General features: G+C 34.1%; 1 protein-coding gene across 8 annotated transcripts in view; it reads left to right on the forward strand.

Moving 5' to 3' along the window:
• Positions 1–24,618, forward strand: part of CNKSR2 (connector enhancer of kinase suppressor of Ras 2) — a 355,641-nt gene that overhangs the window by 281,867 nt on the left and 49,156 nt on the right. For all 8 annotated transcript variants that reach the window (XM_058291604.2, XM_058291606.2, XM_058291607.2 and 5 more), the window contains 6 exons: positions 2,344–2,392; positions 2,818–2,990; positions 5,452–5,525; positions 5,800–5,871; positions 11,958–12,025; positions 23,105–23,205. In XM_058291604.2, coding sequence (XP_058147587.1) covers positions 2,344–2,392; positions 2,818–2,990; positions 5,452–5,525; positions 5,800–5,871; positions 11,958–12,025; positions 23,105–23,205 — 537 coding nt within the window. The remainder of the gene's footprint in view (positions 1–2,343; positions 2,393–2,817; positions 2,991–5,451; positions 5,526–5,799; positions 5,872–11,957; positions 12,026–23,104; positions 23,206–24,618) is intronic.

Here is a 24,618-nt window from a genome sequence, read left to right on the forward strand (position 1 = left end):
ATGACCTACTGAAGTGATCTAATCAAGAGGAAGGTCCCTTAACTGAATCTAATCAAAAGGTCCTATCTAAAATACATTGACATGCATATGAATGTATTAGCTCTAAGGATGTGATCTTTTCTGGGATCCACAAAAAGCTTCGAAGTATCACAGTTGTTTTTCCCATTTCTAATGTGAACAACTTAGTTAACCTTTTTCATTTTAGAAAATGCCAATTCACTTGGCAAAACAATGAAATTTCTCTTAAGGGAACCCCATTGTCATATTTACAGTCTTTTCAAAAGACATCTAACTAAGGCTTTGCGTTTTTGAGTGATGGGTAAATCTGTATTGAGTGCCCGGGCGTTCTCAGGTTTCAACAATATGTACATGTAAGCTGATTATACTTTGCAATCAAGATCTTTATGAGAATGACTTTATGGGGGAGAAAAGGATAATCTTATTAAAAAGAAGGCCTGGAGAGTAAAAAATATGTTTTTATGTCAATTTTAAGTAAAGCTGCAGGTTCTAAGCAATAGAATAGCATGCAAAAAGCATAGGAGGTATATTATCCAATTCTTTTGCACTGTCTCTGTTAACCACATAGCTTCCTAAAAAATAAACCACCCCCTTCTCTTCTTTGTCATTTTTTAAAATAATGAGCTTTAAAATTATAATGATTACTTGTAGAAACACAAAAGAAAAAATTCCAAATCAGTAATTTTACAGCCAAACAATTTAGGGAAAATAACTACGTAAATTAACTATACTTAAGCATACTTGCCTGAGTTATTATTTGAGTTAATATTTTGAAACAAAGTACACTCAAGAAAATCACAACATGAGGTTTTATCTTTTCAGGTTTTAATGACATTGATTACAAATTTCTGCATTCATAGATGCTGCAAAGTTTGGTGAAAAAAATGTATATGGTGAATACAAATACACACACCACACACATACATATATAATTATATTACTTTGCTGCTTGGGTGACTATTTCTGGGTTGCACTGTATTTCTGGGTTGCCCTCATCTTTAGGACTGGTCCCCATCTATAATATTATATTCATGAGATTTAAGTAAATCATATACAGAATAAGAAAAATGATTATATAAGTAGAATATTATTTTATGAGTAAAGATACTAATGCCTGTCACAAAATATTAAGTTATTGTATAAAATCGAGACTAATTTTATATAAACAAAATCCAGTTGCCCCATTCAGACACACTTTTGTGTGTGGGGGAAAATAATCTATTACCTAAAATTCATTTTGAAGAAATATCTGTGAATTGAAATTATACAAGCCATCTCTGTTCCCTGTTAGCTAGCTAGTCATATACACCTAATTAATCTTATCGTATCAGTGAACAATAATGAGTAGTAGACTGTCTGACTGGAACCAGTGTTTTATCATCATTAATTGTAAGTTAGACCAGTCAATACAGTTGTGGGTTTTTCTCCAGATTTATTACACTGTTTTCCAGGTATTTACCTCTGCGTAACAGATAGGTGGATTTAGCCAATATGTTTGTTTACCTAGACAAGCATGTTTCAGAGAATCATTAGTAATGATGTCCTATGGAAACCAAGCTGTGTAAGGTAGAGAAATACAGGCACAAAAGGATGCTATGGTTAATGAATCAGATGCCTTGACGAAGACTTTAAAAAAATTGATTGGATGGTTCTACTGAACTATGTATATCAGAGGTACTGGAGGCAGTGGTTGGATAGCACACATATGGCCGTGGGGGTGGACTGCTGAAGGGTGCAAATGTAAAGATCTGTTGCTGGAGATAAGGTACTAAGAAGCCAAAGTGCTGACATCATCTACATGAAGATTAGTCACCAAATACTGTGACAGAAGTAGAGGCAAGAAGGAAATATTAATCCAAGTGCTGAAATATTTAGTGACTGAGGGCGAGCACACAGGAGATCAGTAGGTGATGGTGCTTTATGTAATATCATGAACTTCAAAGGAACCAAGGGATAATCATATTTGCCTGCCTACTTCATAAGAACCAAATGAGATATTTTCTGAGAAAGCACTATAAACCCCTTAAAGAGGTACAAAGTAGTACGATGCTTATCATTAAGACCCCCTAATTTCACCAATGCTCTGTGCCCCTATTTCTCTGCCTGCAAAATAAAGACAATATATTCTCTTGCTTCACAAAGAGATTAGAAAGTTGAGTGACATGATGTGTATTAATTTATTTTGAGGCTTTGGAAAAAGAAAGTTCTTTTTATGACCGGGGTTTAAGAGTAATCATTCAGCTTTTGAGAGTTTGGCTCAGCATGCTTATACTCTGGGTGGCACCCTGAGTATAAGATAACATTCTTCTCAATCTTTGATTTCAGACATTTCAGCAGTCCTCTCTGCAGCACAAATCAAAGAAGAAGAACAAAGGTAAGAAAAGGAAAGGAAATGAAACATCTACCTGCTTATTTTGCACTATGATAATCACCAGCACGTTTTCCCCATAGCTCTCTTGCCTGAGCCCAGTATGATTTGAAAGAGCACAATTCCCTAGTACAAGAACTGCCAAGACCAGTTTCTCCTTCAGTTCAGTTATGGTTCAAGATAACCTTTACAGCAAATGGTCTCAACAGGTTTTGAGACTGGAATTCCACATTTCCAGTTATGTCGTATGTCACTTCCATGGTGTAAGAAGTATTAAAGATTTCTGTATTTTTCTGTCCTGATACAGTTTGAAAATATGAGTTTGGGAGTTGTTAAGTACCCAGACATATTTTTATTGTCTACAGCTTAAGCTTCTAACTTTATAACTTGTACAAAACTTAAAGCACATCTTCAACCATTATTATCTTTAGGTCCTATAGCAGGCAAGAGCAAAAGACGAATTTCTTGTAAAGATCTTGGCCGTGGTGACTGTGAGGGCTGGCTATGGAAAAAGAAAGATGCTAAGAGTTATTTTTCACAGAAATGGAAGAAATATTGGTTTGTCTTAAAGGATGCATCACTGTATTGGTATATTAATGAGGAGGTAAGACATAAGCACATTTTCTTTTTTTGTCCATTTTCTATCTTTAACCAAAAGAATCGCCACTTCGAGACTTACTTAAAAATCATATAATCACCTTAAGGCTAATTCAGGAAACTTCTGCTAATTACTTTCCAGTCTGCCTTTCACTTTTGGGTTTTGACGTAGTAACATATCTGAAGCATACTAAAGGATGGTAAAATTCTCTATACATTTAACTAAAAATATCAAGCTAATTCAAGCAATAGATTAACTAAAAGGATTATCCATAGCAATTTGATATCGATTTTTAAATGTCTAGCTTTAGTTCCAAGTTTTAACTTTTTTCTGTTTGTTTTTGGCGATGGAAGTTCTTTCATCATTTAAGTAAATATCACCTGAATTCATTCCCATTTTTCTAAATTAAAAAAATCCATTTGACTGGTTTTGAAAACCTGTAAGAATTCATTTCATTTAGCCCAATTATGGGAAAATGTACATAATATTTCTGAATTGTTCTTATAGTTTCCTATTTTATTTGCAGTACATCAGATTTATATGCAGAACTATCATATCACAACCTATCACATATAACAGATATACCACAGTGTACCTTATTTGTTGATATTCCCTCAACTCTACATTTGCTTTGATTCCTCTGCCATAGCCATCTATCAGGTCAACTTATTAGTTTTTGTTTTAAAACCGTAATTTTCACTGTTGTTTTATCAAAAAGCATACATGGCTTAATATACTGTGCTGGCTGAAAAGTCTTTTTAATGCTATTATCTTAAGCTATTTATTGATTTACATTTGGAGGGTAATTTATGAAATACAATTTAACAATATTATTATACTATGATTATAACTTGCAGATTCTTGAGAATTTTATGTTCCTCAAACAGGCTGTTAAATGTAATGTAATGTTATGTTATGTTATGTTATGGTTAATAGAGTAAACCGCAAAATCATACCACATGACTTATTGTGCCTCATTTTTTTCATCTGCAAAATGAGAGTAATAGTAGTGCCTTTCTCACTCAGCTGTCATATGGATTAAATGAATCAATGTATGTAAAGCCCACTTACAATGATGACTGGCATGTACTAAGTGCAAAATAAACATGCTATAAGCAAAATTATTTCCTGATTGACATAATTTCATTTGTAAAATCTTGAATTTGTATTTTGCTCTTTAACATAAATGTCCATATAAGTGTTGGTTTTCTGTACTTTTGTTTTTCTTATAGTAATCACACCGTTACCTAGAAAATCCTCCATTTCACTAAATTTGTCTTATTTTAGTTACCTACATTTTCATTTAATCTATATATATATAATTTTATTTGCTAACCAAGTAGTACCAATATATAGTGTCTAAATGATTGTTTGTCATAAAGTCACTTTAGATTTGTCTGCAATATGCTAGATTATATTGTATATTTCATAGTTAAAGTGCTAAAAAAACTGTGAACCATTTTTATTGAATAGTAGCATTTGACCCAAAATTGGGAAGAAAAATATTGAAATATTGAGAAAATTTAATACTTTTCTTTTTTATAACACACACATTTTAATAAATAGCAGTAGCATCAAATGTTTATTAATAAGTTTTACATAGAAGCATCACTTTGCAAGAAATCTTATATATTTGGCTGGAGATGTAATCTCATTTGAACTTGAAGAGCCATGGATTAGTATAATACATATCAAATAAAAATTTCAGAGAGTTAAAGTCTGAGCTTAGTCACGAACATGAGAAGGGACACAATGATTAAACAGTTTAGCCAAAGTAAGTCTTAGCCTAGTTGAGATAAGTTGTATCTAATGTAAGACTTTGCATAATTCTCCTATCTTGTTTTTCTTGTTTTCCTCATCTAACATTAGAGAGGAGAATTTTATGGATTTCAGTAAATTTTCCAAGTGAAAAAATAACTTTATACATATAGAATGTACCCCATGTCAGATATTTAAAGATCAAATTGACCTCTTATTTCATTTGTAAAATCTTGAATATATGAAATACTTATAATATAATTAGGAGAATTTAATTCAGGTTTAATAAGAGAGATTTTGGAGGCAGAACATCTGAACATTAAAAATAATAGAAATTGTGAATTGTGCTCAATGTGGACTAAAGTGATTTTATGTGTTATGAAAGTATATATACATTCTAAAGAGAAAATTGTTTATAAAACATGTCTTACTTCAGCAATTAAAGAATATTCTATCCTCATTTTATTATAAAAAGGATTTTTAAAAAGTTCTATACATATTTTAATTTGTAGTATTCTAAAAGCTCAAAATATACCTTCAGATTCATGGCGTATAACAGGTAAGAGTAGAATTCTAATCTCTAAAGTGTCAAACCTAAGGAATCAAATGAACAGATCTATTAGTATAGATATTTAAGGCATAGTTATATAGTATCTTCAGCTTCAAACCTTTGTATATAATGCCCTAAACAAGAGTGTTGCCTCTTTAGGATGAAAAAGCAGAAGGATTCATCAGTCTGCCAGAATTTAAAATTGATAGAGCCAGTGAATGCCGCAAGAAATAGTAAGTTGATTTTATTTGGGGAGAGGGAGAGAAGGGAAGGTTTTTTGATTTTTTAATTTTAAATTACAGGATACTAGTCTAATGCTTTCAAATTGAGGTTATAAAAAAGCAGCTTTCTAGGCAGAATTGTTTACTGATTCCTATCATCATGGTAGAAGCATTATGTATGTGAACTCAAGTTAGATGTTGAGGTAATTTTACCCATAAAAATTATCTGGTTCTAGCTTATTTCACAATTTGAAAGAAAGTAAATGTACTTTGTTTCCTTTTGCAGTGCATTCAAAGCCTGTCATCCTAAAATCAAAAGCTTTTATTTTGCTGCTGAACATCTTGATGATATGAACAGGTAAAGTGTTACTTAAATTTCAAAGTACTTAGGAAGTCAGTAAGACTTAGATTTCTAAGTTTTCCACATTGATGCTTACAGAATAATGTCACTGATGTTTCTACTTTGATCAGATTAAAAATAAAGTGGACTCAGCTATAGCTCCATGCTATTATACCTAATTTAATCATGAACTATTCTGATTAGTAATCAAAGAAGATGTGGCATTGGTGTGGAGAAAGTGGCCATGGTTGCTGCTGGGGGTAGGAAATGGGAGGAAGAGATGTGATGTGGGGGCGTTTTCGGGACTTGGAGTTGTCCTGGGTGGTGCTGCAGGGACAGTTACCGGACATTGTATGTCCTCCCATGGCCCACTGGGTGGAATGTGGGAGAGTGTGGGCTATGATGTGGACCATTGACCATGAGGTGCAGCGATGCTCAGAGATGTATTCACCAAATGCAATGAATGTCTCATAATGATTGAGGATGTTGTTGTTATGGGGGGAGGAGTGAGTGGAGGCGGGTGCGGGGTATATGGGGACCTCATTTTTTTTTAATGTAACTTTAAAAAAATAAAGACAAAAAAATAAAAAATAAATAAATAAATAAAAAGCAAAATAATCTCATTGACTATTTGTCAAGTTTACCAAAAATATGCCAGAATCCATATCCCAAAAAATCTACTGCAAAAGAGAGATTTTCTTTAATCCATTTCAAGATGTCTTAAAATTATATTCCCAGATACGAAAAAACAGATGTCCACCAAAAAAAACACCTGACTTTTTCAAGTGCTGAGTATTTATGACAGAGCATCCATCTCAATAATTCAGAGCTAAACAAAGTTAGAATTTTTTTCTATCACTGGGACAGGTCTGTACAGCCAAATGATTAGATGGATAGATGGTTATTTGGCAGCTCAGGGAAAACTTAAATATAGATGAGTGGACAGACAGGTTGCTATAGAGATAAATATTTCCCCTCATCTACCACATTCAGCTTTGTTTTCTCTTTAGCTTTTATGAATTTAATCCTTTCTTCCTTTTTCTTTTCTTTTCCCTTTCTTTCATGGAGTTGTAGAAATTAGGTTTAAGATTCAAAAACTTCTTCTTTACATAACTTTAGCAGATAGTGCTTTTTACATATATGCATTGCCTATAAATTAGGGCCAGGCAGCATAGCACAGTGGTCAAGAGCATGAACTTTGGAACCAGATTGTTGGAATCCCAGCTCTACCACTTAGTAAGTGTGTGACCTTGGGTAATGAATTTAACTTCTCCATGATGTTGATTACCCCTTCTATAGAGTAGGAATACTAGCCATCCCTATCATGCAGGACTTTTGAAAGGAACAAATAAGCACACATAAAGGCTTAGAACAGTGCCTGCTAAATTTGTAAGTGCTATATAAGATTTGTTATCAATATATATTTCTTTTATATACTTAAAAATCAGTATCAAGATATGTTTAAGTACAAAATTCTGTAGCTTCATAAGTGTGTTTAAACACACTATTGAATACAATGTGCTTTTATAAGTCACCTTGTTCTTTGATACCTGGGAATACAGACATAGTTTTTCCAAAGCAAGTGTGTGAATACAAGAAAATGGCAAAGAAAGAAGGTATTAAAAATACTTGAGGGGAGCGAATGTAGCTCAAGTGTTTGAGCGCCTGCTTCCCATGTACAAGCTCCCAGGTTCAATCCCCAGTACCACCTATAAACAAAACAAACGAATGGAAAAACCAACTTTCATTGGGGAGCAGATGTAGCTCAATGGTTGAGCACCTGCTTCCCACATACGAAGTCCAGGGTTCAATCCCCAGTACCTCCTGAAAAAAAAAAAAAAGAATACTCATTTAAATCTCTTATTAGTAATAAGGGAACTGAGCCTTTCATGTATTTTACATGATCATCTCTTGATTTATATAGCTTAACATTCTTGAAATTTCACACTAGGCAATTAAATTTGGAAAGCATTTCCTCCTTTTCTTGAACTGAAAATATCCACATGTATATAGAATAGTGATATTCTATTTTGTGTTTTAATTAATTTATGTGCTAAGTAACTCACTATTCAGTTTGCCACATGCTGAGCTCAGTGCCCTTGAGATAAATATAAAGAGTTTACATCATAACCAAACTATCCAAACTGAAAATAAGTGCGTATCATAGAAGACAGTCACCTCCATCTAAGAAGTATCATAATTTAATCATATATGATACATGCTAATCAGGGTCTTTCTTAATATTATAAAATGGTTTGTTTCAAAATGTATTTTTATGAACTATGTAACTATTCTTGGTCTCTATTTCCTACCCAGTGTTAGCAATAGTTTAAAAGGTGTGCTTATGTCATTACTGCTCTTCCCTAATACTCCTATGGATTCATCTGTTTCAAGATATCCTAGAGGAAAGTGAAGCAAACCCATCTGTTTCATTTTGTTGCTTTCTCTAAGCAGTGGGTTAAAAGAAAAAAAAAACAATTTGATCAAAAGCATCATGTTCATAGCTTCCTTTTTTAGAGTGCTGTTTTATGTAAGCCTTGCTGTGGTGCACTACAACTTTTAGAATGAAATTGTCCTAAAATACAGGATGTTTTTTATAAATTTAATTATAATGGACTTTTATTGTTTTGCTTTGTTTTTCTTTTTTTAATAATTATATTCCTGATGCCTATATCCAATAGGCAGGTTTTTAAAAAAACATGTATTACTTATTTAAAAAGGGAAGGAAGTCGGTACTAGAAATATTTGCAGAAAATTAGTGATGGAGAGAAGTATCCTCTTACAGCTTTCTTCATTCACCTGATAGTTAAAGGTAGATACCTAACTCTCCAAGAGATAATATATTTACAAGATAAAGTAATCCTTGAATTTAATTTTCTTCTATAAAATCCGAGTGCATTTTTATGTACATATATGCCATAATATTTGTATATATACATATATGTAAATAACATTAAAATCTCACCTTTTCTGAGGATCTGTAAATTTGATTGTGAGGTAATAGTTTGCAAAAACAGTTTTGCATAGCCCACACCATCCGTTTCCTTCTCAAAAATGAGCATTGAAACAATGGAAAAAAAAAGTTCTCAGTGTGAAATCTGTGGGGAGAAAACAAATCATGTTCCTCAAGTATTCTGAGACTTATTTATTGAATTTGTTTGGCCTACATATTCCTTACCATGTCAGTACATATGTCCTTATAATTGTGAAGACTTACCAATTTCTATTGATAATTCTTATTTATATTTTTCATCCATGGTTCTTGTTATTTCTGTCTCATTGCATTATTCCATGTCAGTTATTGACATCATTAGAATGTTCACTGTAGGCCCAATATCCCCTTACCTATATTTTCTTGTTTTAAAACATTAGTGATAATGTATGGTACTAAATATATAGAATGCCTCTACGAATATGTTTAGAAAAGGTTCTAAATCGATACTTGTATCCCTGATCACCTTATCTAAAATTGCCATCCTCCATCCCCCAGCACCTTTGACATTCTATCTTTTTCTTACTTCGTATATATGTTACTACCTGACAAATATTTATTTGCATCCCTGTTTATTTTCTTTGTCATGAAAATAGGGACATCATGAAGGCAGATACTTTGTTTTGTTTATCCCTGGATCCTTAGTGCCTGGAACATTATTTGGCATGTAGACTCCCAATAAATATTTCTTGAATATGCCCGCTATGCAGAATAGCCTACAAATAACAAATCATAGTTGTAATAAGTACATGGGTAGACATCTTGTAGCTAAAGCCTTTACGACAGTTTTATCTTAGGCAGCACCAACCTTCATATAGTGCTCAACCTTTCATGGCTATACACAGTGGTCTGAGTTTATCTACATACTTTCTAAAGAACTTTAGTTATGAACAGAATTTTTCTTCCTAAAAATAGGTTAAACTAAAATGTCCTATGAAATTTATCAATTATGGAGCTTGTTGGAGAAAGGAACTATATCTTATTCATTTCTTTATCCTTAAAGCATAGCTCATTGCTCAGCACATAAAAGGCACTTAATAAGTGTTGAATTGAAACATTGAGGAAGCCCCCTTAGTCTCATAAGGACTTCATTTTTCTTTAGACTGCCGATACAGTGAAATTTCATTGATGTAAAAAAAGTAGTAAATATGAGGCACTGGATTTAAAATTCAATGATATTGCATACTTTGAATGGATCATATACTTCATGAATATGTATCAATACAATTGACTTCTTTTAATTCAATGATAGACTGTAATGACTTTAAATGATTTTTAACAGTATATACTAATTTTGAATTACAGTACATAGTCCCTGATTTTCTGAGTAAAACTAAAGTAACCTTCCTGTCATTAACATCTAGATTAGAAAGAATCTTTTTTAAAATTTCATACAGTAAATTGATTTTTTGAACATTTTCCTTCTGTTGTCTCTTTTCCTTTCTACCCTATATCAATTCTGTTTGACAGTGTTTTGTGATCACAGCACCTCAGTGTTATTTACCACTTTGTGACTTTTATAAGCATCAATTAACCATGAAAAAATTATTCTACAATAAATATTCCTTTAGTGGTATTATTAAAGTCTTCACCCTAAAACCACCAAGCCAGTCTTTCTCAAGTGCTAAGATTTGCCTTGTAGTACAAATTTAACTCCTTTGTCCCTACAAATGAGCTATAATCTAGATTGTAATTTTGACCTTTTACTAATGATTAGACTCATTTTTAAAAGGTTATTTGTCATGATGTTGACTTCTTGGCTTATGGTGTATAATTTTCTAGAGAGAAAGAAAGAGAATGTGTGTGTGTATGTGTGTATACCATGCTACTGAATTCATTTTGATAAATATTCATTTTATTTCATTTCTGTTCTTATCCCTTCTTCACTTCCCAAATATACTTAACATGATAATTATATTGTGTTTTGTAAAAATAAAGTTGGATTTTAATTCTTGAAATTAAAGCTTAAATTTCCATATATGTTACTTTGTCTATTAGAGACACATCTTTCCTCCCTTTTCTAGAGACTGAGCCTCTGATGCACAGTTAGCACCACTTGTATAAATGATGAAGTATATGAGTCACTTGAAAGAGTGTCATCTTCCACTTGATGGAGGAGATAAGACTCTAAGGAGAAAAAGCTTCAAATACAACTTTTTTTTTGTCTATATTAACTTATTCCATAATTCAGTGATGTTAAATGTGCTAGTGAGTCCATATTTACGCAGGCTAGATTGGAAGGTGGGTTCATTCCTAATATTTAATTTGGAGAAGTATTTGGATCATAGTTTTGGATTTACTAGTGGGAGAGTGTCATGTTAGTAAAGAGATTTTATGGTTTGATAACCTGATGCACTGTGAATAGTTGGAATAATGAACAGAGGGAAAGCCCTGGTGAAACCAAAAAAGGAGATTGAACCCATACTTTGCTTTAGGTAGCACCTGCATTGGCAAAAGTACTACTGAAAGAAGAAAAAAGAGCTAGGATTTTGTTTTAAGTTACTGTTGCTTATGATAATAAATTTCCAGGGATCTCAGCAGAGGTTAAAATTGGATATGATCTTTCTGTTATTGGAAAATCCAATACTGTTGTATTTAGAGAAAAATTTAAGAAGTACTCCTGAGATGGTTTTCCCCTAGAGCATTAAACTTAAATGAGCTTCTTCGGGACTATTATTTCATAGGGAAACTATTATTTTGACTGGCAAGTTCCATAACATTTTTCCCTTATCTAGACAGATTAGAATGAATATTGTTGGACTTATCTCTAAAGGAGCTTTTATTTTGAAGAAACAAAACAGCCAGGACTATTTGGAGTACTTCTACAATTGGAGCAACAGAATTAATGGGGCTTTGGTCACCTTAAACCTGTTTATGTTATAGATACTGGACAACTTTGCCAAAGACTTTTCTATTAAATAGCATCTTTAGTGTGGAATTAATTTGTTCTGCAAGGAATTTTACCTCATTGAAGACTCCATGTTTCAAGAGTAGAAAAGAACATATCTTATATGTAGATATAGTGCATATATTCTTAAATAAAATATTTCTAAAGAGTAAAATGTAAGAAATTAAGTTGAAATGGTACTGATTTCAATATTTGTTTTCTCAGGTGGCTGAACAGAATTAATATGTTGACTGCAGGGTATGCAGAAAGAGAGAGGATTAAGCAAGAACAAGGTAAAAGAACACTATTTTTTACAAATGTGCTATGCTTTTTTTCTTGTAGTTATCCTATACAAAGATTCACTGCTGTCACTTAAGATAAAATGGAAATGTTAGTTTGTGGTTATTTCTCTTTTGGGAGCCTTTTATCTGGGTCATAGTATCTTATATGTAAGATCTGGTAAATTGACCAGATAGAGAATGAACTCTCAAATTTTTGAAGGAGCAAATGCAGCGTTCTCTCCTGTTTGTTGCCCTCTCATTCAGTTTATTTCCTATGGGAAATTTTTTTGAATATTAAAAACCTTTAGTTGTTCCTATATATTAGACCAAGTCTGAGTCCTTGGTGATGGATTATTTTTTCTGTTTAGCAAATTCATATGCATGCAAGTGACTTTAATGCAAAGAACTCAGATGAATGATCCATTCTTCATGAATTATCTCATTTGGTTACATTCTTCAGTTCTGTTACTTTAAAATTCTGTGATCTTATGGAACTTGTCTTCATATAGATCTCAGATTTATGAAACAGAGGATCATGAAATAGAATTGAAATCTTAGTAATAACAAAAGCTGAGGTCACCATTCTAAGGTGGCTTCACATTTCCCAAAGGATGTTTGTGATATATTCCTTGGAAGCATTTTTGAAGTTTTTTGAAATTATTTGAGAAAGTCTGAAGTTAAAAAGAATTCCACAGATTGATACACATACAAACATAAACATCTTTATAGTTGTGTCTCCAGGAGGCATAGCCAGTTTTCTTAATGACAAGATTCTAAAAACCTTCAGTTTTCTCTCAGACTTAGAGTAAAATCTCAGCAAAATACTTGAAAAACATATAAAAACTAAAGACTACTGAGATCTAAAAAAGATAATATTCCAAATCCAATCTGTCAACACATGTTTAGGACAGGGATCAGCAAACTTTTTCTGTAAAAGACCAAATAGTAAATATTTTAGGCTTTGTGAACCATACAGTCACTGTCACAACTAATATACTCTGCTGTTGTAGCACAGAAGCAACCATAGATAATATGTACATGAATGAGCAGGGCTGTGTTCCAATAAAACTTTACTCATGGACACTGAAATTTGAATTTCATATAATTTTCATGTGTCAAGAAATAAACTTCTGTTGATTTTTTTCAACCATTTAAAAGTATGAAAACTGTTCTTGGCCCATCACGCATTTAAAAACAGGCCTGGGTATGCTATAGTTTACCAATCCCTAGTTAACAGCCATGGGTGGGGATGGGTGGCGGAGTGAGGAAATAGGGCAGGAAGATTTCAAACAAATAGCAAAATGTGTTTGCTGACAGTGGGAATTTATCCTCTTGATGAAGACCTCAAAAATACACACTTGAAATTGCTTGTGAAAAATTAAAGAGTAAAATAAAAGTGAGTATTAATCTGTACATAGCATGCAACTGATCTTAAAAATGCTAAATGAATCCAAAGTTTAAAAATTTTTAAATACCTAAGAAGGAGGTGCGATTAGTGAGTAAATACTTGCTAGAGAAAGTGACTAGTGAGCCTGATTTAAAGTTGTTAGTGGTATAAATAAATGTCAATAAATTTTAAAAGATTGAAATTATACAAAGCATCATCTCCAACAATAGTGAAATAAAGCTAAAATGAATAACAGAGAACTGGAAAATCCACAAATGTATGGAAGTTAAACAGAACATTCTTAAACAATCAGTGGGTCAAAGAAGAAATCACAAGGGAAATCAGGAAATATCTTGAGACAAATGAAAATGAAAATTTATGGGACACAGTGAAGGCAATGCTTAGAAGGAAACATAGTTTTAAATGCTTACATTAAAAAAGAAGAGTGCACTAAAATCACAGACCTACCTCATACCTGGAAGAACTAGAAAAAGAAGAGAAAACTAAACCCAAAGCAAGCAGAAGGAAGAAAATAACAAAAATTAGAGCAGAGATAAAATGAATTGGAGAATAAAAAAAATAGAATCAAGAAAGCCAAAACTCAGTTCTTTGAAAAGATCAACAAAATCAACAAACCTTTAGCTAAACTGACAAAAAAAAAAAGAAGATGCAAATAACTAGAATCAGGGATAAAAAGGAGGACATTACTACTGACCATACAGAAATAAAAAAGATTATAAAATGATACTATGAACAGTTGTGTGCCAACAAATTAAATGACTTAGATGAAATGTGCAAAATCCTAGAACCACACAAACTACCTGCCCTGACTCAAGAATTAGATCTCAACAGACCAATAACAAGTAAAAAGATTGAATCAGTAACCAAAAATCTCCCAATAAACAAAAACCCAGGACCAGACAGCTTCTCTGGTGAATTCTACCAAATGTTCAATGAAGAATTAACTCTAGTCCTGCTCAAAGCCTTCCAAAAAATTGAAGAGGAGGGAACACTTCCCAACTCATTGTATGAGGACAACATCACCCTAATACCAAAGCCAGATACAAATATCACAAGAAAAGAAAATTACAGACCAATATCTCTCATGAATATAGATGCACAAATCTGTAACAAAACTCTAGCAGACTGAATCCAACAACTCATTTAAAAAACTGTGTACATGATCAAGTGGAATTTACTCCAGATATGTAAAGGTGAATCAACATAAGAACATCAATTAAGGTAATACACCAGATTAATAGAACAAATGAAAGATACCACATGATTATCTCAATTGATGTGGAAAAGGCATGTGACAAAATCCACCACCAATCCCTGATTTAAAAAAAAAAAAACACTCAGAAAACTAGGAATAGAAGGAAACATCCTTAACATGATCAAGGGCATATATTAAAAACCCACAGCTAATATCATACTCAATGGTTAAAGACTGAAAGCTTCCCCCCTAATATCAGGAACAAGACAAGGATGCCCACAGTTACCACTGTTGTTCAACATTGTACTGGAAATTCTAGCCAGAGCAGTTAGGCAAGAAAAAGAAATAAAAGGCATCCAAATAGGAAAGGAAGAAGTAAAACTCTCCCTACTTGCAGATAACATGATCCTATACACAGAGAATCCTAAAAAGAATCTTTAACAAAGCTACTTGAGCTAATAAAGGAATTCAGCAAATTGGCAGGGTAGAAGAGCAACATACAAAAATCAGGGGTGTTTCTATACACTAATAATGAACAATCCGAAGAGGAAATCAAGAAAAACTGCCATTTACAATAGCAACTAAAAGAATGAAATATCTAGGAATAAGTTTTACCAAGGATATAAAGGACTCATACATGGAAAACTACAAAGCACTACTGAAAGAAATTAAAGAAAACCTATATAAATGGAAGGATATTCCATGTGCATAGATTGGAAGACTGTCAGTTCTACCCAAAGTGATATACAGATCCAACACAATTCCAATCAAAATTCCAACAACTGGGGAGCAGATGTAGCTTAAGTGGTTGAGTGCCTGCTTCCCATGTATGAAGCAGAAATGGAAAAGCCAGCCATCAAATTCTTGTGAAAGGGTAAGCAGCCCCGAATAGCCAAAACCATCTTGAAAAAGAAGAATAAGCTGGAGGATTCCCAATTCCTGATTTTAGAACTTATTACAGTGCTACAGGAATCAAAACAGCATGGTACTGGCACAAGGACAGACATATAGACCAATGAAATTGAATTGGCAGTTCAGAAATAAACCTTCACACCTTTGCACAATTGCTCTTTGACACAGACACCAAGTCCACTCAGTGGGAAAGAATAGTCTCTTCAACAAATGGGGCTGGGAGAACTCAATAGCCATATGCAAAAGAATGAAGGGGGGAACCCCTACCTCACACCATATATATAAATTAACTCAAAATGGATCAAAGACCTAAATATAAAAACCAAAACTATGCAACTCCAAGAGAAAACATAGGGAAACATCTTCAGGACCTTTTTTTAGACAGTGATTCCTTAGACTTTACATCAAAACCATGAGCAACAAAAGGAAAAATAGATAATTGGGACTTCATCAAAATTAAATTTAACACCAAAGGACTTTATCAAGGAAGTTAAAAAGTCAAACTACAGAATAAGAGAAAATATTTTGAAGTCATGTATTTAATAAGGGTTTAATAACCAGAATACATAAGAATTCCTATAACTCAACAACAAAAAGACCAAGTTTAAAACTGGGAAAAAGACTTGAACAGAAATTTCTCCAAGTCAGATACACAAATGGCCAATAAATACATGAAGAGATGCTCAAAATCATTAGCTATAAGGGAAATGAAAATCAAAACCACAATGAGATACCATCTCATACCCACTAGAATGACTATTATTTTAAAAATTGAGAATAATAAGTGTTAGCATGGATGTGGAGAAATAGGAACACTCATAATTCATTGGAAATGGTATAAAATGGTGTAGCTACTGTGGAAAACAGTTTTGGTGGTTTCTCTGAAAGTTAGGCACAGAACTACCATAATTCTATGACCTAGCAATACCACTTCTAGGTGTATACCCAAAAGAATTGAAAGCAGGACTCGAACAAATATTTGCACACCAATGTTCATAGCAACATTATTTACAATTGTAAAAAGATGGGAACAACCCAAGTATCCATAAACAGATGAATGGATAAACAAGATGTTGTCCATACATACAATGGACTATTTTGGAGCAATAAAAAGAAATAAAGTTCTGATGTATGGGACAATATGAATGAACCTTGAAGACATCATGTTGAGTGAAATAAGCCAGGGGCAAATACTGTATGATCTCACTTATATGAAATAAGCAGAATATGCAAATTCATAAACTAGAATACAGGTTACAAGGGGCTGGGTTGGGGAAGGAAATGGAGAGTTAATGCTTAATTGGATACTAGTCAGCCAACGGGGTGCTGACGCAAAGTACCAGAAATCTGTTACCTTTAATAAAAGGTATTCGTTTGGGGTAGAAGCTTATAGTCACAAGGCTACAACATGTAAGTTATTTCCCTCACCAAAGTCTGTTGCCATTTGTTGGAGCTAGATGGCTGCTGGTCTCTGTGAGGGTTCAGCTTTCCTCTTCTTTCTAAGGTTCTGTGGTCCCAGCCCCTCTGTTCTCAGCTGTAGGTTAGCGTAAGGCATATCTCTATCCCTGGGGCTCGTTTCTTTCCAGGCTCAGCTGCTCAGGGCTCTGGTCTCTGCAGCTCCAAACTATCAGGCAAACAGCTCATCTCTCTTCCTGTGGCCACAGGATTCTGTCTAATGAGCCGTCTCTCTTCCTCTGTGTTCTCCTTCTCTGTGCATTTACTTCCCGGGGCTCCAGCATTAAAACTCAAACTCTCCCCTTTGACTTGTCATTTTCTCTGTGAGCCCCTGCCCACCAAGGGGACAGGGATTCAACATCCTACTGACATGGCCAAATCAAAGCCTTGTTCATAATTTAATCAAGTAAAAGTGAAACTTCTGAATTTAATAAAATCTAATACTCCCAGAGGAACAGACCAGTTTACAAACACAATCCAGTTATCTATTTTTGGAATTAGTAAGCAATACCAAACTACTAGAGGTAGGAGTTTCTGTTTGGGGTGATATAAAAGTTTTGACAATGGATGATGGTGATCGAAGCACAATTTTGTGAATGTAATTAACACTGCTGAATTGTATATTTGTAAAGGAATAAAATGGGAATTGTAGGTTGTATATACATTACCACACACACACACACACAAAAATAGAACTATATAACACAGAGTGAACCCCAATTAAACAGTGGGCTAAAGTTAATAGCTTAATTTTAATAATACTGTTTCATCAATTGTAGCAAAAGTATCACACTAATGTTAATAATAGGGAAAACTGTGTGAAGGGGAATTCTATGAGAATTCTGTACTTTCTGCATGTTTTTTCTGTAAACCTACAGCTGCCCTAATTTTTAAAATATGCTAAAAAGAAAGAAAAGAATGTCAGTGGTAGAGAGGAAGAGAAGATATTTTATTCAATAGTAAGTCCTTCTGCATAAGGCCCTCGACTAGGCAGTCTTAATTGTGTAAAAGTAAGCCTGGCATCCATCCTGCCTTAAATTGCATGCATTCTGGTAGAAAAACTACTCTTAATACAGTATAGAAAGTGAAACATTAAAAAGTACAAACCAAAGCCTTGGGAATTAAGAGGCTTGAGCAATTCTTTCCAGGAGGTGAATGGGAAAAGACGTATAGGCTCCATCATCTGAACTGGTTCTTGCAGGATGGAAAGGATGTGGACCCAAGGAAAATAAAACATTCCTGGGTGTGGGAACAAAATGAGTAATTCCACAAATAACACGGAAGCCATCTCCATCAAATCGGTGTGCATAGGCAAATCCCAGCCAATTAAGTCACATTTCCTAATGGTTAAAAGTTATATTGCCCACTTTCATGCCTCAGTTTAACTTTTAGGCCTAACTTTGTTTGTTTCAAGAGTACTGAAAAAAAATGCCAGCCTTCCCTTTCAAATTTCTTTAAAAGGCATATAACAGTTTTTTAAAAGTACATATAAATGTGTTTCTGATTTTTTAAGATGGAAGAATTAGAAGGGTAGGCAGTGTACAGATAGGAAAATGAAACTTTGAAAAAGTCAATTTGCATGAATAAGGAAGCTTGGATTTTCAGGCTTAGCTTATCTGTTTTATCACTCAGCATTATCTTGAAGCTGAGCATGGTCTTGATTTTAGTGAATTTCCTTTGTACTTGGTATTATACAACCAAATTTCATTATGGCTGAAAGAACTGTTAAGTTAAAATAGTATCTTCAGTTTCCAGAAACTATTTATTCCATGGATTCATGCTGCCCTGTTATATCATGTGAGTATTAAATTTTAGGGCATTATGATATACCTGAAATTTAGTGAATGTGACATACAGTCTTCCAAGTAGTCCTGCCAGCTGGAGTGTGGTAGAAAATCATAAGCAGGGGCTAAAAGTTATAATTCAAGACTGTTGTCAATATAAAAGCAACTAGAATCTCTGAAATAATTTTGATTTTACCATAGAGTGTATGTTCCTCAGGCACTTTAACATAGGTTATAAATTTATGATATTCTATGTAGAAAACCACTGGATCCACATGTCTGCTCCACACTTATGTAGAGATATTTGACATCTCCTCAGTACTATTCTCAGAGTTGAAGTTAAGCTTCAATACAAAATATAGCTCTTTCAGGATTGGGAATATTTCACAAAGATGCAAAGGAATAACTGCCAAATGTTTCCCTTAAATGGCCAGTGCAGCTTACAAGTGACTCTTTGATTGACTTAAATAAAAAGGTTAGTGAATTTCTGTCTTTTGTGACAGAAGTGTAAAGGATATGGTGTTCTCTTTCATTATTCATTGTTGTACTTAAAGAAAATAAGCTTATAATAAATTCTGCCAAGATCACTAATTATCTGCTGATAACTTTTCTATTTTTTCCAGCTTCAAATCAGTCATTCTTTTTTTAAATTGTGGTATTATACACACACACACACACATATATAACATAACATTTTCCCATTTTAACCATTTTTAAGTGTACAATTTAGTGAGATTAATTACTTTTACAATGTTATGCTTCCATCACCAACTGTCATTACTAAAATTTTTTCATCATCCAAAACAAACCCTTTACTCATTAAGCAATAATGCCTCCTTCTCCCTCCCCTCCCAGTCCCTGGTAACCTCTAATCTACACTCTGTCTCTATGAATTTGCTTGTTCTAGATATTCCATATGAATAGAATCATTCATATAAGTAACTTATTCCATTTAGCATAGCGCTTTAAGATTCACCCATATTGTAGCATGTATCAGGACTTCATTCCTTTTTATGGATGAGTAATATTCTATTGTATAGTATACCACATTTTGTTTATTCACCTGTCAGTGTGCATTTAGATTGTTTCCACAGTTGGTCATTCTTGACACATTATTTTCAGTCATAATAAGGTCTTTGTAAAGCTTTAGTCACATAAAAATGAACTGTATTTTATTTCGTTCATAATTATGTATAAAAACATCAGTATTTCTCAAATTGTTCTTTTGTGGTCTTTTTGTTTTTTTAAATTTATTTCTCTCCCCTTCTCCCCTCTGCCCCAGTTGTCTGTTCTCTGTGTCCATTTGCTGCGTTTTCTTCTTTTTGTCCGCTTCTGTTGTTGTCAGCAGCACAGGAATCTGTGTTTCTTTTTTGTTGTTGTTGTTGTTGCATCATCTTGCTGCATCAGCTCTCCTCATGTGCTGCGCCATTCTTAGGCAGGCTGCACTTTCTTTCGTGCTGGGCGGCTCTCCTTACAGGGCACACTCCTTGTGCGTGGGGCTCCCCTATGCGGGGGGTGTGGCAGGGCACTCCTTGCGCACATCAGCTCTGCGTGTGGGCCAGCTGCACACGGGTCAAGGTGGCCCGGGGTTTGAACCGCAGACCTCCCATGTGGTAGACGGACGCCCTATCCACTGGGCCAAGTCTGCTTCCCAAATTACTCTTTTGTATCAACATGAGAAAGTAAAATGGAAGCTTTCTTCTTCCAGTGATGGTACTGATTATTCATGATCAGCTTATAAAATTGAATATCATTGCAAAAAACATTGAAAGTATCCATTTATTTTGTGCTGTGTAGAGAGAGCTAAGAAAAATAAATTCATTTGCTCTTGGAATAAAATTCAGACTAGTTTCATCCTCTAAGAAACTTTCTGCCTTAATTTTCCACACGAACCAAAAAATGCCAGTCTCAATTTTCTATATAGCCTCTTCTCTGGCATTGCTCCTTCAAAGACACACAGTTTAGTGTGAGAAATGAATTTAATCCGTAAAGTGGTATTTCAGCCTTTTCTTAGACAACCTGGGAAAACTTTAGGTTGGTGGTGCTTTTTAATAAACCAAGAATTACATGAAACAGTGGCTAGAATTCATCCTAATTCAGCAGGGGTGCAGGGAGAAGAAAGAATCGCCAACAAATATCTATAGAGCCCTTGATAAAATGGAGATTTCTGTCTCACTATGTTAATAAGGGCTGCTTGAAGTTGCTGTCTTTTTGAAACCCCAGGGTATCAGTGCAAACATCAAGGAGAAATTCAGCACAGGTGCCACAGTCTCTGGACATAGTAGAAAGGGTAAGGGCAGGGGAGATCTCTTGGGGAGCGGGAGCAGGAAGCGGGGAGGAGAGGTTTGTCCCTTCACCTCCAGAAGTAACTTCCCACTAGTATTTCAAGTTCCCACAAAACTAGCTAACCCTGGCCCCAGTGCTCCAGAATTCCCTTTTCATTGCTCGAACTTAATATAAGAAAACACTAAATGTCTATGAAGGTGAACACCAGGCATAGGCATTTATCGCCTCTGTGATCTGGGTCAGACTGTCTTGGCCTGCTACCCACAAGTATACCCAAGAAGGTAGGGGGCCCTAATATATATTGAGTTCTTTCAAGGTGCAAGGCTCTTTAATATATGTTACATTTTTTAATACCTCCACAACTCTGAAAGAAAGGTATTATTAGCCCCCTTTTACATATGGCAAAACAGATTTAGAGAGATTACATCACCGTCACAAGAGCAAAGAAATGGTAAGTGGTGCAGCCAAGAATTGAACCTACATTGGTCTGCACTGTATAGTTCATAATTCTTTCCACCAGTATTTGCTGGGTCCATTTTGGGGCAATTCTGTCAGTTTATATTTCAAGGGAGACTTAGTATACTGGCTGTCACCAGCATGATTCAATATAAGGAAAAGAGATATCAAATTTAAATGAATTAGCCCTTGCTTATCTTTTACTCAAAAGGGATAAAGTAGGAATAGAATTTTCAAAGTCCTTGTATTTGTAGGTATGAATATAAGAGACAATTTATTTTATTCCCTATCTCAACTGATGAAAAATTTCTAGTCCCAGTAGCCAGAGTTATACAGCAGCATTTGGTGGGGCATGGGGGTTAAATGATCATGAAAATATTTCACATTTTTAATTCCCTTGCTATGTTAATACAAAAGAGTCCCAGTGATTTAGTCCTCAGAGCTTTATGGCAAGACAATTTTATAGGTCTTAAATCCCAGCTCTACTACTTTTCTTAGCTGGTCTATAGTAAGTATTCAGTAAACGTTAGCTGTAATTATTAATATTAGTCATCCCCACAAGGAAAATACTTTAAAAATTATAATATGCAAATTTCTTAGTAGAGAGGGGTTTCTGTAAAATCATGTGCCATGATTTTTCACCTAAATATAAATATTAGTTAACTCTTTGATGTTTCTTTTTAATTAAGATTTTCACAAGAATAAGGTACCTTTTGCTTTAATACCTTTTCTTTTATCATCTGAAATTGATATAGGTAATACTCCTGCATTTTCTTTGTAAATCCAATAAAGATGTAACCTAACAGTTACAGGGTGGTTGAGATATTAATGGAACAGATTATATTTTTTTTAGTTTTCTGCTGTATTTTACTTATTCCAGTAATATGTCTCTCAAATTTCTTCCCCCTCCCTCTTGCCTGAGGTCTGCCAAATCACTTTGCCTAACGACTTACATTTTCTACCCTTTTAAGTAGTTCTGGGAGTTTGGAACTTCCAGCCACATCAGCAGATTTGCCCCTTTGTGTTTGGCAAGAGTCAGGGTTTGCCATGTGTTTCCAAGTAGTGATGGGAATATGGGTAATAGAGATTGATGTCAGCATGACTACAGAAACAGTGATTGTTAGATAACCAGTGAACTGGAAGCCAGAGGACATTATTTTTGGAGCTGATTGTATCTGTAGAGATCTACAGCAGTGTATATATTCTTTTTCTTTGGGTATTCATCTTTATCATTTTAGGATAAAATGGTACACCTTGAGGAAGTATCATATGACATCATTTATTAATTGAAGCTACAGACTACTTTGGTCTGGAATCTAAAACACCCTAAACCTGATTTGGATTATACAATGTCTTTTTCTTAACTCCCCTAAAATTGTGGCTATGTGTAATCACTTGCTTTGAAATGAGGTTGCAATTAGGTGATTGTATTCTTCCTTCTCCTTAAAAGCCAGCTGAAAATAAAAATTGGTGGAGGGAGGGGCAGATGTAGGAGTGGAGTTTAAATTTCTTATTAAATGACAGTGTGTGTTCCTGGAAATGTGGCTAGAAACATTTAATAGAATGTTCATGTATCCGTATGTGTGTATTTTCAGATTACTGGAGTGAGAGTGACAAGGAAGAAGCAGATACTCCATCAACACCCAAACAAGACAGCCCTCCACCCCCATATGATACATACCCACGGCCTCCCTCTGTAAGTTAACAACAGAAATATTCTTAATATATAACCACATTCTTTGACCTGAAAATCCCTTTTTATATTTCAATAATTATGTAATGGATTGCATATCAAACTTCAGGTTTCTTAAGGGAGAAAATATTAGGGGTCTAAAATCCATAAGGAAAAATATCTTTAAGTATACAAAGCATATTTAACCAAGAGAAACAGTCACCCTGATTCCAGGCAGAATAAATATCTGACCAGTTTTATTAAGAAAATATACTGTTTGTGTCAGAGTAGGCTTCATGGAAATATTAACAAGAAAAGCCATTTTCTTAAAGATAAATAAACTGACCTTATTTATTTTGAACTATTAAAGTTCATTCCTATGTCCTTTAGAAGCACCCTGTAAAGATTTTTATTATATCTGTATTGAACATGTTTAGGCATGTAGCTTTTTAGACAACTGTGGAGTGTGATAGAATGTATATGTTTATAGGCTGCTCTGGACCTCTTAAACCTATATAAATTATTCTGTGTATTGCCTATACATTGCTCTTTTAATAGGGTAAACAACTGTGCTAGTTTGCTTAAGACTATCCTGCTTTCTGCCTATCTCAAGTCAGAATTACTGAAGGTTTTTCAGTAGTATTCCAGTTTAGATAATACGTTATATGCTTATGTTAACCATAAGACTCAATTCTGCCTGTCTAGGGACTGAATCTTCTATGTAAGAAATGGAAGCTAGATTTAGGTGACAATAACAACCAATCTAATTCAGCAACATATCATATTCAGCAACCAATCATATTCCTCCAGGGGATTTTTAATAGAATGCTGTACAAGATATTGATATACTCTATGCTACTTCTCAGGCTTAGCTGTGTGTAAGAATCACTTCTGGAACATTTTACAGATGCATATGCTCAGTCCCAATCCAGGCATAGTCAGTCAGAATATTTGGGACTGTGAACTACTCACTGTATTGGACTGTGAAACTTCTAAGACCAGGAACCCTGTCCTATTCAGCTTTACAGTCTCTTAGCCTAGCACCTAGCACAGCCCTGGCACATATTAAGTACTTAAAAATACTTCTAAAATGATGAATGGGCACTTTTGGCTAATAACTAAAAGGGAAGCCACATTTTTAATTAAAGCATTTGATTTCAGTGTCTCTTAGAAGAGGAGGAAAGTGGAAAAATGCAGAATTGTTCCTCTTCTTAAGTACATTTCTTTAATAAATTCTGTAGTTTACCTAATACAACAGAGTGCAGAGGATAAGTTAGGGAAATAAAACAATGAAGCCGGTGACAAGAGTTTTCCTTCTTTCCCTAAAATATCAGAATCTGAATAATTCTTTTAATATATTTGTAAAAGAGGAAGAAAAGGAAAATTCAGCTTCACTGAACACTAAACATAACTTGCACATTTCAAGAAGAAACTCTT

The sequence above is a fragment of the Dasypus novemcinctus genome, chromosome X (assembly GCF_030445035.2).
Source record: "Dasypus novemcinctus isolate mDasNov1 chromosome X, mDasNov1.1.hap2, whole genome shotgun sequence".
Classification (NCBI taxonomy): Eukaryota; Metazoa; Chordata; class Mammalia; order Cingulata; family Dasypodidae; genus Dasypus; species Dasypus novemcinctus.